The sequence below is a fragment of the Hermetia illucens genome, chromosome 3 (assembly GCF_905115235.1).
Source record: "Hermetia illucens chromosome 3, iHerIll2.2.curated.20191125, whole genome shotgun sequence".
Classification (NCBI taxonomy): domain Eukaryota; kingdom Metazoa; phylum Arthropoda; class Insecta; order Diptera; family Stratiomyidae; genus Hermetia; species Hermetia illucens.
Window position 1 is genome coordinate 13,081,706 of NC_051851.1, and position 21,695 is coordinate 13,103,400.

Genomic DNA, 21,695 nt, shown 5'->3' on the forward strand with positions numbered 1-21,695 from the left:
TGGAGTTTACCAACTTTTTTGCTAAATGCTTTAATTCACGGCAAGAGGTACATGCTTTTTACACCGATTTCTCCAAAGCCTTTGATATCGTTGACCATAACATTCTCCTCTCTAAACTTTCATTACTAGACTTCCCTCCCTCAGTCATCTCCTGGCTTTCCTCCTATCTCTCATACCGTTCCTACAAAGTTTCTTTACATGGTTACTCATGTTGTTCCTTCTCTCCTTCCTCTGGTGTTCCCCAAGGCTCTATACTTGGCCCGCTATTCTTCCTGTTTTTAATCAATGGCCTCGCCTTCATCCTCACCTGCCCTGTTTTTGCTTTACGCAGACGAATTTAAATTGTGTGTTTCGTCTGTGCTCTTTTACAGTCGAACCTTGATAATTTAGTCCGTTGGTGTTCGTTCAACAAGCTAACACGGAATGTTAACAAATGACGGATGTGCTATTCGCTTAAATCCTCCCCAACATCCTTTTTCTATTCTTTCAGTGGACCACCCCTTTCACTACTGACCTCCCTCAAAGACCTGGGTGTAATATTCGACGTTAAACTTCGTTTCAATTCCCACTTCGTTGACATCATTAATAGAGCTTCCAAAAAGTCTGGTTTTATCCTCGCCCATGTCGAAACCAGGAATCGTGTGGTATACTTTAAGGCTGCTCAGACCTGACCGACAAAATTCCGGGCCGGATTCCTTTCAGGAAGCCTGAAATAGAGACACCGAACGAAATAGCTAAAGGGCCTTCTTAAAGCACTCCTTGGCCAACACGTTTGAATTGTCGTAAATTTGTTTTTCTGATATCTTTATGTGAGTACATACCGTAATGGCCATATCCAGATGCAGGTTTCCGCCCTCAGGATTGCATACAATTCAGACTGAAAGACAGTGGTATATTGTCCCAAGGGAAAGTCCACTTCCCGTTTTTATTCGAGAGGTAGACTTCTGCTCTAGAACCCTGTTTTGTATTTGAGCCATCGGTGTGGAAGACGTCAGTATATCCTGACACGGATTCTTCTGGTTCGACTCAGTTTTTTCTTCGTTTCAAGATAACCTTATATCTTCTACCAAACAGATGTCAGAATCAGAAGGAATTGCGAAAACTGGATTCAGTTCTCCCAATAACTGTTCCAATGCTCTGTGCCCCCCCCCCCCCCACGTCTATTGTTTCCCCATAGATTTAATCGAATTTGTCTATGAGCTGCTCTCATTGTAGTGCTCTGAATAAACAAATCCAAGGGCTGAAAATTGAGTAATGCATTTAGAGCTGCACCGGATGTCATGCTTATGGCACCAGTAATACTTGGACACACAGTTCTTTACAGTACGGCTAGTTTGCTATGTAAACTCTTTTATTTTACTTTAACCCACCAAAATAAGGAAGGATAAGCAAACATCGGTCTAATTATAATAACATATATCCATATTACTACGTGGGGCCTAAGTCCGCATATGGAGGCAAACGTCCGCCTATACATCCCATAAGCTGTGAGAGCTCGTTTCATCTTTATCTCTAAATGTTTGTTCCAAAGAAGCTTTTTGTTTAGAATAACTCCCAGATATTTCACTTCTTCGGAGTGTTGAAGGGTTGTACCCTCATCTCTGGAAAGCAAGGACCATTCAGTTTCCTTCTTTTTGTAAATAATACCATTGTGGTTTTATTTGGATTTGGACAATCAAACCAACGTCTATTTCTATACACCGTTCTGAGGTTTCGACCAACACCAGCAGAGCCAGGATCAATATTCTTTACGGAGCTGGCGATAGCCTCTGTGTTTCTAAGAGAGTTCAACTTGGCCGACTCATCCTTATTAAGGACTCTGCACAGTATGGAAGTTTTCCGTCTTCCTTCCAGTCCCTTTCAGTATGCTGTAAAAGAGTCCCGCTTCAAACGTTTTATGAGCTTCTTATATTCACACTGTGAGTTCCGGAGGTTTAACCAGTCGTCATCCTTATGGCTTTTGCAAACACGATTTAAAAGTCGTCTGGTTGATTTCCTGAGTCTCTGCAGGTCTGTGTTCCACCATGGAACCGTTTTACCGCGTTGTCTTCGGGAAATAGAACAAGCCTATTCAAAGCACGCTAAAACTGTGCGGTTCAAAGTAAGTTTTCAAATATATCTTCGGGAATGATACGATTTGGGCCGATTTTGAAATCCTCCGGGGTTCCTTGGCATACATATGTGTGATGTTAGCGATTTGTACCTAATTTCGCTTTTTTCAAACTCCAGCGTTGGCAGACATGCCTCAAAAGTAGCATCAGCTTTGTTGGCTGAGGGGGATACTTTGCCCTTCGACATTTATAAACCAAGTCTCTCTTTAGCACCAGTTCTGAACAGCCCAATTTTACGAAACCTTTTGTCCACTATTGTGATGCAAGTCAACATAACATTGGAGCAGTGTCAATGCAGAAGACGAAAAAAAAAAAAGATTAAATTCCAGCAACTGATATTTGTCAAAACATTTATTCAGACTCAGCGTACTGTTACCAGTGCATATTTTGAGCGCACGTAGGAGGTCCACAATTCGAAGCAGTAACTGATTATGTTCCGGTCAGACATCTGATGAACCAGTCCAACCATTTAAGTTGAATCGTCAGATAGGCAGGCCTTTACGTTCATCATGTCACATCGAAACGACTCTTAACAGCTTGTACTGGATTGTCTATCTCGGGGCAATGGAGGCCTGGGAAATTGACAAAGATGTCCTTCAATTCAATACACTCAATACGAGAGACGGGAATAACAAGTTTGGTAACATTATATTCCAAAAGAGCTGACGACACAGATGATCGCTTGCGCTCAGTACAGAAGGACCCGGTCAACTTTCATCACTTTTCTGATTTTTGGAATAATCCTGCTTTCGCAAGTAGACATATTCAATTCGGATGGTCATTCTGCCCATTCACCGACTCGTTACAGTTCGACCCATTTGTTTCTTGTACGTGATATGCCCTGGTGACAATAATTTCCTGGCGAGGGAGCTCGAAAAGCTCGAGGAGCTTATTGCGAACTCTTCCTCAAATGCTCATCGACAAGTGCGAGCAGTACCCACGGATGATCCTATGAACGTCAACATGAGGAAATGGAGGCCCAATTTATATCAATGCGAACACTGATGACAAAGGATCGGGGAGGATGCTATACCGGAGTCTCTTCAGAAGAAGAAGTTTCCCGTAATCATAGTTCGAATGACTTCGGCGAACTAGCTTTTGTCTGCCATGAATTGAGTTACTGGTGATAGAAATCCAGATTTTCACTGGCGAAAGTAGAGGATAGACCTCAAGATAGAATACATAAGAACTACAGTAGCCCACCCTCAGCTAAATGGTGTAAATTGCGAGACGGGGTACACGTGCATTGGCCACTCTTGATTTTTCAGCCTCTTCGCTGTATCTGAGTTTGAATTAAGCAATAACAATGTGGGTCGCTTTCGTTTAGAAGAATTTGATTTCAAAGACATGCCTTTCTGATGGTCCGATGTCTAAGCCGGCTCAACAGGATTCTTGAGCCAACTTAATTTTTTCAAAGACTGGTGGCACAGGGTGGATAACGAAGACACGTGTGTGGTGTAAATACTCTTGAAACCATTTTCTCCAAAACACTTTGCAAATTCCGTGGGGTCGTAGGGTCGCAGTTTAAGTCTTAGGACTAAAAAGTGATCAGGAGTCAATGCTTCAATATCCTTTGGATTATTGGATAGCGAAAACAGCAAACAGACTTCAATCTCACAAAGTATCGTAGTAACTCCTCAAAAGTCGTGGTGACCACCGTCTCATAGACTGCACATTTTAATTGTCGTTTCGCTGATTTCACGACGGCTTCAAAAAGTCCAGTCCAGTGCAGATTCCACGTGTAAATTATCGGAACTAAAAACTTCAAACAAAAGTGCCCTTTGAAAATAATCGGGCAGAAATAAGTCGGTCCAGATCTTATAGCAAAAGAACTAATTTGTTCACGAAGCAGAATTCATAAGAAAAGTTTGTAAAAATAAATTTTCTATCCTCTATGATTCGGTCGGTTTTTAAAGAAAATCCCAATTGTCGGAACCTAAATGCTTTGATTTTTTGAAAAATTGTCCATGCTCCTCATCAAATCTCCAAAAATTATTCCAGGCTTTTTTAGCACCTTTTCGACCAAATAACTCAAACATTTCTTCCAAAATCCTACATATGTTGCCAAAGAACCGAAAAGACAAACGATACAATCGTAAATCTATGCTTTATCACTTATTTTACCTTAACAATAATCAATCAAGGACCAAACCTTATCCTGACCCCGACAAGGCCGTACTATGGTTTGCTACTAGTCTTATCATTGCGAATAGCAGCATTATGAAAACTTTATAAATTTATATAATTCCTAAAAAGAGTCAGTTTTGTGCTTAATATTCTGAAAATGTGATAATGACCATTGTGAAACAATGTCGATCCAGTATTACTTTGGAAGCATTCAAAATTATTGAAAATAAGCTTTTGAACTTAACATTTTGTGTTTACCGGAAAAGTATTATTGTAAATATATTGGTGAAAACACATTATCTTGTTATTGTACAAAATTATATGGGGAGAACATCAACCACCTTAAATATGTAAATTAGACAAAAAAAAACGTGTAAAAATGAAAAAAATATTTATATTAAATTTAAAAATACGTAATCAAATGGGACCTTAGATACCAAATCATATATTTTTTAACAAACAGAAAAATAAAACGATTAAAAGCAATTTATATGTAATACCCAAATAGAAATATGTATCAATTGACAGGATGATTATATATTAAATAAATAAGGATTAAATGAAGCGTGTTCCGAACTGCTCTACATATATAAAAAATTAAACTGAATATAGAAACGTACATATAAACTTAGGAGGGAAATCGTGAAGCAATAAACAAGTCTGATAATATCATTTCGGACATTATATAAATGTAAATACTTGAAAAATAACTTTGAGCTTTTGTAAAAAGGCAGGACAGGTTGCCGTTTAACATTCCCAAGAATATGCACGGTTGCCTTTAATTTTATAGAATCCCAACTAAATATTTAATTTAATTTAATTTTCTGACTAATGTTAGCGGCAAATAAAAAATCTAAAAACAGTCGTGGAAATTCAAGGGAAAGAGCATGTATTTTCATTTGAAATAAATATAAAATCAAATAACTATATATGCTTAACAGCAACCATAACATATACAAAATATATAATAAATACGATGAAAATGAACAATTCAATATAATAATTACGAAAAAAAAGTGGTTCATGCATTAAAACTAGAGAAGATTAAATCGAATCAGAAGAATGAAAATTTAGTACAAAACGATTCTGAAGTAGAGCAGTTGAAGTAGAATTATAGTAGTGAGAATACAGTTTTCTTTTACCCCCAAAAATATGTACAATTGTAAACATTGTTAGATGCGAGTAGTTTATTTCGAAACCATATAACATTTCCGATACTCACTCCCCAGGCGCGTCCGTAGGATCTACGCAGCTAAAAATTCGCATAAAATAACAATGTTCGCATAATTCTTCCATAGTTTCCGAAAAAAAAATCATTATTCGAGTCAAAGTTGTCCAAGAAAAATATATATTTTATCTACAATCTACTGTGCAAACGTTTAAAAGGCGAAGAAATACATTATTAGAAATTTGTTAATATAATATTTTAGAAATGAGTTAAAGTATTTCTCCAATAATTTAGTTTCTCTTTTAAATAAAGTCTATTCTTTTGCTAAGAAAGACGGGTATTCCTGTTCTTTTTGTGGGCTTCCCATAATAATTATAAATTGCACTGTGAAACATTTTCAGAATATTATCTTATTTCCTATGAAATATTTCAAAAATGTCCTTACAAAAAAATATATTAAATAATATTATTTGATTCAGTAATAAACGTTAGAAATGCTATATCAGAAAAATTATCTAAAATTATTAGAATAACCTTCAAAGATGAATGCTAAATGAATTATTCAATAGAAACATATAATAAAAATAAAATCAATTATATAAAGTAATAAATAGATATTCGTGGTTGAATTTTTCCTTCACCAAGTGTCTTATCGATCATTTTATTGAATTATTTTCGATTATTTTCTATTGTTTTGATTACGTTCATATGGTTTCATGGTGAATAGATCCTAACTTGGAAATTAGCAATATAACAATCAACAACGAACAATGTTGTAGATTTCAACTTCCAGGTACGGAATGCTGTGATTTTGCCCTAAATTTCATTTTTATCTTTAGAATTGTCCTAAAATTAAAGCTACATTTCTCTAATATTATAGTTTTTTTCCTTAAATAGAAAGGAAACTTTCAAATGTATTCCCTCCTCTACTATCTCTGGCAAATATTAATTGAAACTAAGAATAAAACTCGTGTAAAAAACAAATATTTTTATTCCTAATTTCGATTGTTAAGTTTATTTGCATTTCTTAATTTTTTTTTCATAAGTTACATCCATGGTTTAATTGATATTAAGTTTCACTTTGCAAATATAATCTCAGTCTTAAGTAGTCAAATATTTTTGTCTGTTTAACTTCACTCTTTCTCTCCTTTATGAAGCTATTGTTCGAGGATTTGAATTAGCTTTTTGGACACCCACTTGTATGTTTATCATCATATTATATATGAAAAATATTTATTCATGAACATTCATGCGAAATCTATATATATATACTCGTATCCATCTTTTACTTCTACTTTCATTGCTAAGAAAAAAAAAATTCAAAACTATTCTGCTCTTATGCACAGCTTTTCATGAAACTCTATTTATTTTTATTTTCATAAAAATACAATCAACCTTTATTAAATGCGGATAATTATTTTAGTTACTTTCTTTCATTGAAGCTATTTGGTGGCATATTATGAAACTGAGTAGCGTTTTATTGTAAATCCTAGCACATAAATTTGGTCATGGATTCCAGAGAAAAAAAAATTTGATTTGTTGTACATTGAAATTGTATTATTATTTCTGGGATTAACTACAACCTCTTTTTATTCCTCAACATAGAGTCTTCTTGCAAAATAATGTATTGAACCGTATCGCCTCATTTTCGGCTCATTCTACAAATGTCTTTCACATTATTATTGACACAAAAAAAAATGCTAGTGTATTTTTAATTTGGCCCGTTTCAAAAGAAAAGGATCAGGCAAACCATTAAAATTGTTTTCTGTTATTTCTCAACGAGGCGAATTATAGATTTTGTGATTTAGTGCAAAACAACTGAATAGCAACGTGTCGCCAATAGGGTTCGTTAGACCTGAAATACCGGATAGCAAGTGCATCAACCCCAAACAATTCGAAAAAGTCCTTAATTTGTTTTTCTTCACTATTTCAGCAACAATATCCGGCGTTATAGCCAAGAATTAGCACTTTTTTTCAGTCTCCCACCACTTTCATCTGCGATACCTTAGAGAAAATAGAATTCATGTAAATATTCTGGTAACAGATTCACGGGTTTGACTGACGTAACCTTCTAGATATTATGCACCCCCTTAAGTATTCATTTAGCCAAACATAAGAAGTCGTAGATCATCAAACATCCGGTCGATTACTATAAAACCGGTTGATAGTGTAAACTACCGGGAATTGAAACCTTGTACATGCTTTTGCCTGAAAAATAAATTAAGATGAATACACACGACAAAAATGCCAACATCAGTATTAACTCATCTTTATGGATAATATTGTTTAATAAAACACATAATTCTTCACTATTAATATTAAGGCGGGGTTGAGATTTTAAATAAATGTTGCACAACACATAATACGAATTTAAAACTGAAATGAAAGAGTATAATAATGCAGATAATTTTATTATGGTGCTGGTTGGTGGTCATTTTGTATTATCATGTTTATACCGTTCACTTTAATACTTTACATTCTTTTATTCTTCTTATATAACTTGTAATAATTTGAATTTTCACCAATCTTATATAAATTTTTTTTATTCACTACACATTTTAGTTACATTTGGTTTTGAATTTTTATCTTATGTACACACATTCGCCATACGAATTTATGCCTTTTTACATATGTAATAAAGTTTATGTTACTATTTATAACGTCTACGTTGAAAACTAGATTTAATGTCCATCTGGATTTTTTTTTTTAACAAAGTTTTACAATATAAAATTCGAGTTAAATTAAAAACTCTTTAACACAATAATTGAACATTAGCATTTTTATTTTACGAAAAAATTCAATGGTCACTATGCATTCATTGTGAATAGAAAGTGGTTGTTGTTATTCACAAATTATGATTAGTGGAATATATATTTGTTACTTTTATTAATTTTCCAATTAAACACCTTTTTGTCAATTCTAATTCAAATAGGGTTCTCTTTTCTCCACTAAAAAATATTATTATTTAATGGGTATACGTGATTGTACAAATGTTAACTAAATCTTATAATAAAACATAACAATGTCACATGAAAATCGTGAAATAAGTTTTAGCGCACGCAAGAAATTTTGTCTCTTGAAGTAAAACAGAGCAGATTGAAAAAAATGTCTAAAGCAAAATCACAAAAGAAAATAATTAATTTAATTTGATTCAACTTATTTTTTTTATTTATTTATTTCCATACTATCATCATTTCCCTATTTATTGCAATTTTAACTTAATTTTATTATAATTTATTATAATTTTTTCATTTCTTGTGAATCACCAACAAAAATTTTTTTTCTTTTCGCGTATATTATGTGTTGCAGGCTCGAAGGCCTGGCACATGCGGCTGACATTTGAACGTCTATCTGGTGGATGCAATCTTCATCGATGCAAGTTATGCGGTAAAGTGGTAACGCATATACGTAATCATTATCATGTACATTTTCCGGGACGTTTTGAATGCCCATTGTGCCGGGCAACATATACGCGTAGTGATAATTTAAGGACACATTGCAAATTCAAACATCCCATGTATAATCCGGACACAAGAAAATTCGATAATCAATTTGTTGCATCGCAATCGCCTACTGCATCACAAATTGCAGCGGCATCACAAGCGGCTATGGCAGCTGCTGCTGCGGCCGCAGCGAATGCATTCAATGCCGCCCAACAGCAATCACAAAGCAATTCAACGTCCGAATGATACGGTCAGTATTTGAGCTGGAATTATTCAAACATCTTAAGCTCAGCAACGAATCCGCTTTTATGGAATTTCGATCACCACCACCACAACCACCTCCATCACAATCATCACAGTCACGATGATGATGAGATTATGAATGACGATGAGGATGATATTGATTTTGTAGAAAATCGCACAATTGCTAGAGTGGTCGCTACCTCAACGGGAGAACAAGGACAAGCACCTTCAGAAAATGCCAACTTAAATGAATCAACACCAATTTCAACATTATTACTTCCATCATCTACTCCTCCATCGAATTCATCATCAATATCATCATCAAGGAAGCTTTCATCAAACCCTACAATATTTGCCTCCACTGAGCTAGAGTCAACATCGCCAAATATTTCAACAACAGGAAGTAATAATAACAACGACACATTTAGAAGGCGCATAATTTAGATAGAAACTTAAAATTATACATATATATTTACAGTTTTAGACTAACTTTGAAATTGCTATTTTAAATAATTGGAAAAAAACAAAATGTAAGACTCACATTAAGTACCGGTTCGAATAATATCTCCACAATCCTCGTAAACCTACATATTACTTACAGTTGAACAGAGTAAACTGGTAAGCCAAATACAGTAGTCAATAAATGTATGTACATAAGCATATCTGTCCATAAGAAAAGTTATTATTAGAGCAATTGCAGTAACATCACAGAGCGCAACCAAAGTGTTATTATTGTGTCTAAAACAAAAAACCAATTTTTCATCATAAAGCTCACTACCGTTACTAGCAAAGAACACTATGTGCAATATAATATATTAGTGACATGCCGAGATCAGATAGGAAAACCAAAGGCACTTTCTTCAATTCTTTGAACAATCGATAAATGATATAAAAATGCAATAGACGCACAGAAACCCCATTTCAAGCCAAGCCATCATGCCAATTTTTGAATTTGTTCGAAAATATATCGAAACCAGGATATCTATGTGGATATTAACAAAAAAATTTTAATTTGGCTTAAAATTATCTTGAATGTCCTTCGATGGAGATTGTTAGACAATCGTCAATGTTGTAGCACAAACTAGAATTATTCTTTCATTTGGCGCAAGTTTTTTACGGGATTCAGGAATATTTATCATATCTTTTATCAGGACCAGAAAATTAGACCAAAGGTGCTTGAAACCAACCACTAAACCATGTTCCACTAAAATTGATTTGTTGAAAATATTGAATTTTATCGATTTTGTTTTGTTTCAACGAACTTTAGACGAATTATTGACATAAAAATATCTAGATTCTCCGAAATACCTCTGACTCTGCAATAGAAAGCTCTAACGAGAGCCATTTTTAGGAAACCACCTGAATTGGCATTAATATAAATGTATGCATCTTATATTTCAATGAAAAAGATCTGACGATGAATGTAAACATAAATCCGAAACTCTAAACGGATAGTAAATTATAAAGTACTCATTCTAACAATCATTAAATAGGAACTGAGGAAAGGAACCAACTGATCTGAACTATTTGAAATAATAAAAACTTGTTTTTCTTATTCGCTAGTGTTGGTTTATATTTTGCAAATATAGATATTTCGGGAACCACTTGTTCCCTCCAAACCAACAAGTTTTTATTATTTCAACTAATTAATCACTGGAAATACCGCGTAATTACACTCAGATGATCTGAACTAGTTATCATGAATGTAAAAAAAATATCCGTGAAGTTATATTTGAATCTATTTTTTTTTCGATATCTTGATGATTTCAACTATATTTGCAATTTTTTTTAGTACCAATTAAGCTAGAAAAAAATGCTTACAAATAAGATCAACACACCTACAAACCTTTTATTGGTACATTCGCTTTTTGCTCAAATTTCATCCAATCATATTTCTAATTTCATAGTTTCAAATTCATATTTCATATTACGAGGTTTGCTTTGAGGTTTTCATTCAAATTAAGGGCAAATAACAGAGGGTTTTATATATAAATTCGCGTAAATGGTACTGTGCTTCGTAAAAAGGTCCTTCCAAACGCCCATCATTTATCTTAAACAATATATTCGTACTATCACACCAAGATTTTCATCTCCACTTGCTCCCCAACGCAAGAATCAAATCTAAAGCTGCAATCGATAGAAAATACCCCTCTTTCTTGAAAAACATCATTGACATTGACAATTTTCTAACCCATGCATGAACAGCCATACAATCCACATTATTCGCTCCAAACAAAAGTAAAAACTCCGTCAGAATTTGGTCTCAATAAACAGTAATTTCGATGGCATACTATTTCGCGTAATACTCCTATAATAAAACTCAATTATTTCGAACCAGGTACTTAATGTTTTTCCAACAATGCATGTAATACATACATACATTCAGTAAGTTCTACAAAGCATGATTCAATTTTGTTATTACGAGAAAACCTAGAACAAAAAAAAAGATTTAAAGTTGAGGCCTTCAATCTTAGACACAAGCGGGATTATTTATAGTAATCAATCCCAAATAGGACGGTACATTTTAATGAGATGTTTAACAACGATATTCTGATTTTCAAAATTTATCTTAAAATATTTTCAAATAATACGAATAAATTAATCTACTATTCCTCCATGAAAAGAAAAAGATACAATTATCGTTGAAACATCTCAATCAAATCAATATTTTTATGATAAAAAAAAATGCCACCATGAAAATCATGACATCAAAAAGGCATAAATGAAAAAAGAAATAGATGAAATGAAACCTTTATAAGATCAATTATTTAAATTGAATTCATTCACTTGTATATAAAAAAAGCGACTAAACAGCTGTTTGCAGTTAAAAACTAATGTTGTTTATATTTGTGTTGAGCATACTTCGAGATATATATATATAATGAAATCACTAACGTTGAATTAAAATAGAAAAGAAACATTTTAAGCAATCATTTTTCAATTAAATCAAAATGATGTTATGAATGGTTAAAGAAAATTTATGATAAATTCTTCAAGATTATGTAGTTTAAATAGAATAATTTAAATATTTAAGTGTAAGTGCACGTTATTTAACTGTTATTAATATTTAATAAAAAAAAAACAATATTCTTGGTTAAGATGAGAAATTACAGAAATATAAATCTATATATAAAACTATATATTTACAACCAAAAACTGAAATTATTATAATGAAAAAAATTAATACTATATATTTTTATAAAAATGTTGATTTCACGTTTTTTAATTTTATATTGGTTAATTATTATTTTTATAAACGTATAATTGAAGATTAATATTTTATACATATATTATACAAGCAAGCAAACCTATATGCAATATTTTAATTATATTTTTTAAGAATGTTATTAATACTTTTTGTTAAGAATATTATTTTCGATTGTATGTACCAGATGAGAGATTCACATCATAATATATTTCTTTTGTAACCAAGTCGGTATGGAACTTTGATTAGAATATGTACATAAACTGAATGTTCTAGTCATTGTTTAGGCGAAATCTAAATAAAAAAAAAACAAATTATATTACATATGAATACAAATGTATTCATGGAAATAAAATGCATTGCATATATTGCATTGCATTGCATATATTATTCATAGAACTACAAATCTACAACAATAGTATGCATTTACGAGCATTCAAATGTTATTGCGCTGTCATTTTTTTTTATCTACAATATCATCATTTTTGCCTTTTCTCATTAATTCCATTTCGTTCAGTCCACATACAAATTGAATAAAATGCATGTCATTCTTTTAAAATTATTATCTATGTCAATCACAATTATCTGTATAACTTTCCTAATCCTAATGTTTCACTTAATGATTTTTAAAACGCATATGCATAGTAGTTCCATACCGTGCTGTTATTGCCTAGTACTGAATATAATTTCGAAATAATGCAGAAATGCATATACTACTCAAAATCACATAGAAAAGGGTCAGTTTCGTTAGATGCAGTTCTCTTCAGTTCCAAGTTGTCAACATTTTAATTCGTGCTAGCATATAGAAACACTTTATTGCTTAAATTCAACTATTTTGTGTTCCATTCCTTAAATCATAACACAAATTCAATAATGAAAGCAAAACTCCAATACCATGAATTACTCGTTCAAGAAAGGAGGAGTACTACGCTTCTGCTTTCAGGTTAAATGTTATAACAATGTGTAGCTAACAAACTTAAATTTTTAGGAAATATCTTTGATACTTATCTAGCTAATCTACAGAGATTCAACAATTTATAATAATTGAGTAATAGCAATATTACTTATCGTTTTAAAATACTCATTTGTCACTACCCATACCAGAGTATATTTTATGAAACTTCACAAGGATATGTTTAAATGTCCTATTAAACGGAACTCAAAAATACTTTAGTAATATATTATCAAATATATAATATGTTGCCAGCAATTTTGACTATGGAAAAATACTAGTAATCCAAATAACTTCAATTAATAAAAAGCGCGAATTTATTAATTCCAAAATTCAAGTTAATTTGATCATTCTGATTTAAAACGTTGGACTTGACCCATTTTCATATGCATATCAGAAACAAACTATACATATTAATAAATAGTATAAATTAATCACTAACTCATGTCAACACACGAATTACACACACAGAATGCAATATAAGAAGCGGGCATAAAAATAATTAGTTAATATTTATAGGTTCTATTCTTATTCGTTTAAGATAGTCTATTTTTAGTAATTAATTATTTAACACAATAATAATTTGCAATCTATCGTTAATTTATTATAACAATAACAATGCTGAGGAGATTTAAAATCATAATTGTAAGCAATGAACAATGAATTCGGAAAGAAAAAAAACTTCGGTTAAACTACAAACTAAAACAAAATATATAAATATCAATTGGGTACCTAACACAATGATGCATCGATCAACAAATTGGGTGCGGATAAAATGCGATATTGGTTAAATAAAATTTTGTTACATATCTAATGCCGCAAAAAAGAAAAGATTGAATCACTTTCATTATGACTTTGGTGCATATATTTCCACTTTTTTTTTTTGTGTTCATCAAAAGTCTAAAAGATTGTTATCTGAATATGTTCACATTTCTATCGGCAGTTATTCAGTAAAAGATGTTAGCTGATTCTTAAATAACAAACGAATTAGGTTTTTTTTATATATTTATTATGCTGTAGACGAGAGAAAAACTAAGAATGTGATAAAACCAAGTACGGTATGATGGTGCTAGACCTCCCAAACATAACTAATTGAAAGGTATGGAAGAATGGTAAATGAAAGCCCTAAAAGTATATATTATACAAAACTAGGCATAAACGCAGTAAACATAATTTTAATCTATAATCTATTCGCAACAAAAAAAAATATAAAAAAAAAATAATCGGACCGAACGTGCAATATTACTAGTTATTTTATTTTTTAATTGTATTACTATTAATAATAACAATATAAAAAAAAAAAACAAAAGATTTCATTTAAAAATAATACGAAACTGAAAATGATGTTTAATTTAAACGTTGCAATGAAAAAATATCCGCATTAGCGATTGAATGTTGAAATATTTATAAACAAATATTGATTTAAAATTTCTAACATTTTTTTTTTCTTTTTTTGATTTTTAACGAAACTTTTTTCAATTTCCGAAACAGCATCATTTACATGTAGCAAATTAAAAAAAATAAAAACTAATGATACCTAAATGCAAAACAAATACTTTAAAACACACAAACACACTCAATAACTACTAAGTAAACCATTTTATAAAAAAAAAAAACAAAAATTTGTATTTTCTATTATACGAATTTTACCTGATTTTATAAATAAAATTCTTTATTTTTGTCGTTTGAAGAACTATTCTTTCACTATAACCCTGATTCGTGTATATCATGCAGTTAATCTGAATGAAAAAATGAATCATTCAATGATATCATAAATGTTTGTGTTAATTCATTGTTAGGGGAGGGAAACGTCGAATCAGAAAACCTCTTATGGATCAAAATCCATTTTGATGTTTAACAAGATTAGAATACGAAAGCAGACAGCTTAGAATCAATTCGGTTGAAGTGATATTTAAGAATTGTTAGTCTTTTGTCCAAAAACTGTCTTTCTGAACCTGTTAAACTTGAATGGAAGAAAGTTTTAACAGTATTATATGGCCTTCTGTTAGTACTGCGATTAATGCTTCTTGCATTAATTTCAATTGATTTATTATTCGTCATTTTCGCGTCGTTGAAAAAAAATTATCAACTTAGTTTATCATAAGTCACTACAGGGGGAGTGTCTTTATTTAGTGGATCTTAACTCAAAAGTTATTTGCTTCCTCCACTCCAAGCGAGTAGAAATCTCCATTGTAATTTGTTTCAGACTCTATCAGATGCAGATATTCTACTTTTTCCCAAATATAAACTCTATTCCTTCTCATAAAGTCCATAAGGACTTTTGATAAATTAAACAAAAATTACTAAATCACATTGGCCCTGTATTTTCACTTATATACTTATTTAATTCTTAGTTTCTCCTGTTTCTTTTCAACAATCACAAATTGTATTATATTTTAAACTCAATTCCAAATACTTCTGGATCTTTAGTTTAATATTACCATAATCATACAATATTTCACATATCAGATACTTAAAAAACTGCGTGTAGAATCATGAATTCAATTAAATATGTTATGTGCTTCCAGATTAAGAACAACTATTCATTTCAAATTATTGTAACTTAGCGTAATGAAAACTTGCAATACAACTGCCATGAGTGAAAACAAGTACTATAAATGTAAACATAATTTTAGTTGAAAAGTTTCCCCCGGCCCTATAAAGATAATGGCAAAATGGTTTTCAATTTAATTTCAAACTTTTAATTATTATTTCTTTATGTTTTATGATTTTGAAAACAAGAAAGGTTCATAAAATACCAGTATGCTGTCATTTGCTTTGTTCAATTATCATTTCTATCAATTTATCGAGTTGTTAAACAAACAATGAAAACAAGAAAGACAAAACAAAAAATGTCTCAAAGGAAAGTACTATATTAAATTTGCTCCAACTGAAATTGTCTCTACGCCTCCACTTTTATTGCTCAACTAAATCGTTTATCATTCAGTTCTTAATAATTTTACATGTACTTAGCAAAGCTTCTTAATGTTTTCTTGGAATATTTTTGAAATAAGAATATGCTTACAAACTTTAATGGTTTTGTTCCTTACACTATAAAACATTTTTTTTTTTCATTCCTTCCTTACGACATTGATATACATATGTACAATGCTGGCAAAATGTAGACACAGTTTCTTTAATTTTTCTATTAATCGTAATTGTTTTCGATTATTTATTTGAATTTAATAAATGAACGCGACATAAAAAGAAAATTACCAGAAATTACGTATCGTTTTAGGTGTGTATAAGATCGACTTGTTAAAGTATTGTTAAATGTTTTAATCCGTAATTTTTGTGTTTTATGTTTATGGTCTATGATGCATTCCAAGCAAGAAATATAAATTGTTTGAACATTACGTACCTGAGAAATCGAATCATTGAAACTATCGTTGTGTGCTGTCGTAGTACCTCTAAAATCATACTAACTACAAATTTGAATCTGTCGAGGAATATTAGTTAGATCTTCTCTTATAACTGTCGCACGCATCTGGGGGAAAAAAAATAGTGAATAAAACCAAAAAATGAGCAGCTATCCAATCGCGTAGTGAAGAAGTCTGCCAAGCTGCAGCTGGTTGAATCAATCTAGATGAAACGCTGAATGAGCCAAAAAGCAAAATGATGACTATCATACATAATAAAATGAATCCTTGTTCTTAATTCGCAGAAAGTATAGTTTGCCAGAAAAAAAAAAATATATAATATAAATAGTACTTCCAACGTAGTTGCAAAAATTAGGGTTTGTATTTGTTTTTCTCGCTTCCCTGTCTTCGGATACTTGTTTTAGTTCCACTGAAATCTACTGCAATTTAAACAGTAGGACATTTTTCATACCATGGTGCCAAGAATTTATTGCTGGCCCTTCTTTAGTTCGTCAGATGCTATTTCTCTTTTTCGAAAAAAATATAAATAAATTCTACATTACCTCCGTTCTTTTATTCGGCATACAAAGCCTTGTATTTGCCTGAATTGTGAAATATATTAAAAAGCAACTCATTGAGATAGTCAATGCGTATCTGCCAGATGAAATGTCCGAAAAATAAATAGCCGTTAGCAAACAGCGTAATAGAAACCAGTCTAAAGTAATTAAATGCATATTTTCTAATGTATCAACAAATCTACAATAATATAAAATTTATGTTTGCAATTTAATGTCACCATATAGCATGATGCTCATACAATCGTCTTTTCTTTTTAAATGATATCTGTATGACTTCTATCTTTTTCTTCATTTCTTGCTTGGAAATCTTAAAAGGCGTGGAATTTATTTGAAATGATAATTGATTTTATGCTCAAATATACAAATCATGCAACAATATATAACTTTTCGTTAAAACTTTGCATTAAATTTAACAGTTATTTTATATTTTTACTAAAAAAAAAAACAACAAACAGAGCAGCTTTTTGAACCATCTAAACCTGAGAGATATACATATATGTATGTTTAATAATCCTTAGGTAGATAGAACGTACTTTGAACTTATAGAAATTATATTGCCACACATTTTAAATGATTTTTTTTTTATAGCAAAACGAATTATATCTAGAAAATGTGGAAAGGGAGCTTATGCATAGTCCTATTCATTGAGAATTTAAAACATTTTCACATATATTCGTTTTATTACCTAAGAAGTCAGTGTAAATGCTTTTTTTTTATTTAATTTAAGAAATTACGCTCTTGTTTTGAATTTTTGTTTGATTTTTCAAAGACATTATCACTTTGCTTTTCCATTATTTTTTTCTGTCTTCCTGTACGGGCTGATTCGCCCTATTGGTGTGTTTTATTGGTTACAGGGCCGGGGGGACACCAACACCTTACGACACCGCTTTCGACAACTTCCTCATCATCGCCCCCACCATCTCCGATGCAACTATCAGCTGCAATACGCAACGATTATCATCTATCGGGACAGCATTCGCATCATGTTCCAGCATCCCTATCTCATCACTACCGAAGCAGCTCAACGGGGAATATCCATCAGCATCATCAACAGATGACACCATCAACTCCGTCAGTAGGCTCTACCACGGCACAAACTGCCAATTCACATCATCAGATGTCCTATCATAATATGTTCACCCCTTCTCGTGATCCTGGAACCATGTGGCGTTGCAGATCTTGCGGCAAGGAAGTTACCAATCGATGGCATCACTATCACTCTCATACAGCACAACGATCCATGTGTCCATATTGCCCGGCCACCTACAGCAGAATCGACACATTGCGTTCACATTTACGAGTGAAACACCCAGAAAGATTGCTTAAATTAAGCTAAACACAAATGCGGAAGGCAAAATTTTACTAAAAAAAAAACGAAAAGTTGGTGTGCCAAGGCGTAAGATAGACTTGTTCAGGATGCTGACCCATAAACCCGAATGATCGTAACCGAAATTTCCTGCCAGGGAATAAAATGTAGTGATAATTTCCGGAGATCCTATCTTATCCTTAACACACACGTGTAACCAATGCATTTACCAAAAAGGATAAAAAAGAGAATCAAGTTTTTGTTATTCTACTAAGTTTTTCAAGTTCAAAAAAATGAAAGGTCAAATCCATGCTAGAAACTTTTTAAGATGCTGCATAAGGACTTTGAATGGAAATCTTTTTTCCTCATTACGATAGTTTTTAAGATTAGCAAATAAGTAGCAAATATGAATTAGAATTTTATTCTATATAATACCAAACTTTTAGGTACATGAAATACACACATTTTTCTATATAAATTGATTAGAAAAGAAAACATAAAATAAACTTCCTAAATTTTTAACTTGAAATGAACTTTTGAAACAGTCACTTTAAAATAATAATAAAAGTAAATAAAGATCTAATGAGCTTATTAAAAATAACGAAAAATATTATTATTGAAAAGAGAAATAAAACTAAAAATATAAAATACAATGACTCACAGACCTGTTGCAAAATAAAAGACACATCTTTCTCTTGACAAAAATTTTATATCGTTGTAAATCACTATTTTTCTAAACATAATCAAACAAAAGAAATTGCATCAGACATTTTCACACTTTAATAGAAATAGAATTTGAATTGTAATATTTCAATAACTATCATAGGCATAGCATCATATATCACTACTAAAATCGAAACAATTGCTTTGCCAATGGAAATATTATAAATTCTCTATCAGAATAAAGAAAATTGCTGTCCTCAAACATATGTCGGGTTACAATATTTCATTTATCTAAACTGATATTGTATTGAAACAAGGTTTCATTAACTAAATAAACATTTTACAAACTGATAACAACGATATGTAAAATTTAAAACTTTAACGATGAATACTTTTCAGTATTCTAATTTTTGGCCAAAAAAGAAAAGAAAATCTATCAATTTTTAATGCAAATCAAGTTTTAAGCAACGAATTAATTTTTTTTAATCAAGTCTCGCCTCGCATTTTACAATTTTTTCGATTTTATTTCTATTCTGAAATGTTAAATTTTAATTTTCTAAATTTTTAGATATTTTCATTAAAGTTTTATTTTTTTAAAAGAGAGGAAATTTTATCAAAATGTGTATTCATGATATTAATTAATATTTTCATTTTTTTTTCTTTTTATTTCACTTTAATTAAAGTCGATATATACAATTAATGCAGAAAATATAATTAATTATTGAAATAGTTTTATAAGTCTGAAGAGCTCGTCCACTAGACAAGAAAAAACTAAGTTCACATCATTTTGAAGCCATTTCCTTTTTCGAACTTTTATATAACCTAATTTCAGTGGAGCGTATATCCAAACAGAAGGAAGGATGGGGAGGGGGGTCGATAAATTCGTTTTGGAATTTACATGAAGAACTTCAAATATCCCCTCTTAGTAGTTGCCTTGTTTCACGGTCACAATTCCACAGAATCACTTTGATCATTGTTTTCAATTTAAACTGGTTGTCGTTGAAAAAAAAAATTGAAAGAATTGTGTACCTCCTTCAAATTCCATGGAAAAGATATGACAAGCTTCCTCGAGGTGATCCTGGCTCGCAATTTTCCAGAAAAGTAAGTAAAGGTAACAATATAGACGCTTGTCCCAAAACCTTTTAATTTAACGTTAAACTAAACTTTTCTTAACTAGGCGGCGCAATGTCCATTGTTAGCTAATAATGGAGGGGTCGTTTGGATCTTTTCACCTCACTTTGGGACTCCCTGCGATACCTTTCGACCCTGTGGGATGCTTTTCCGCTACGCAAACAAGACACGGATCTCCGGGCTTTTGGCTAACAGCGACCTACGTAGTAGTGCCCCAAAGAATGAAGATCCTAAACTTAAAAGGGTATCAAATGGTTCCCGAAATACGATATATGTTTTCCAGGTAAAAATTTTAACTGATAACGGAAAAGTTGCCAAAATGCTTCACAACAGTTTCCTCACTTGGAGTATAAGTGAGGCCTCCCTCTATATATTGGGTTGGGAAAAAAGAAATGTCGTATTTGTGATCGAAATTTGACGCTTTATCTAACATACTTAGAATTATCCGATTTAAGTCAAATATACGCCGTTTTGTTCGCAAACCTATTGCCATTTAGAAGACAACTTCATTATCCCCCCCGCCCCCCTTACAATACCTCCTCCCCCCCTCCTTATTTTCAAAAAACTCAGAGAGCCAGTTTTCGCAAGCCTCTTTTGAGGCCAACTTAGTAACACCAAGAGCATTTTGCATGGACCGAAAAAGATGGTAATAAGTTGGTGCCAGATCCGGACTATACGGTGGGTGCAATAGAACATCCCATCCGAGCTCCCGTAGCTTCTGGCGGATCATCAAAAATGTGTGAGGCCGAGCGTTTGCCTGGTGGAACACAACACCATTCCTATTGACCAATTCTGGCCGCTTTTGGTCAATCGCCTGTTTCAAACTGTCGAGTTGCTCATAGTAGAGGACCGAATTGAGGGTCTGGCCATAGTTGAGCAGCTAATAGTGGATAATTCCCTTCCAATCCCACCAAACACACAGCAAGTCCTTCCTGGGCGCCAATCCGGGCTTGACGATGGTTCGGCCCGGCTCACCGCGCTTCGACCACGATCTTGAGATTTTCGTACGTCATCCACTTTTCATCACCAGTCACCATCCGCTTCAAAAATGGGTCGAATCCGTTACGTTTCAGCAGTGCATCGCAGGAATTGATTCAGTCCATAAGATTTTTTTGCGTCAACTCGTGTGACACCCTTCCTTCCTTCCAGCTTTTTTTTTGGAATCCAATCTTCTACAAAAGGTTCCAAACGGTTTTATGGTCCTTACCCCATTCCTGGCCAATCAAGCGAATGCTCACATGCCGGTCTACTTGGATGATTTCGACCATTTTTATCGGTTTCTACGGTGATTGGCCTACCACTACGGGGTGTATCTTCGACATTCACTACACCAGAACGAAATCGATCGAACCAACGCTTTGCTGTGCGAATCGTTACAGTATCGGGCCCATAAACTTCACAAATTTTTT

General features: G+C 32.4%; 1 protein-coding gene across 2 annotated transcripts in view; it reads left to right on the plus strand.

Moving 5' to 3' along the window:
- Positions 1-20,748, plus strand: part of LOC119651012 (sex determination protein fruitless) — an 852,573-nt gene extending 831,825 nt beyond the window's left edge. The window contains exon 8 of one of the 2 annotated variants that reach the window (XM_038054311.1): positions 18,041-20,748. In XM_038054311.1, the coding sequence (XP_037910239.1) occupies positions 18,041-18,522 (482 nt within the window). In that variant the 3' untranslated portion in view covers positions 18,523-20,748. Of the gene's footprint in view, positions 1-8,715; positions 14,771-18,040 lie in introns of those variants that run through there. The other variant, XM_038054314.1, reaches the window with a different exon arrangement.
- The last annotated feature ends 947 nt before the right edge of the window (positions 20,749-21,695 follow it).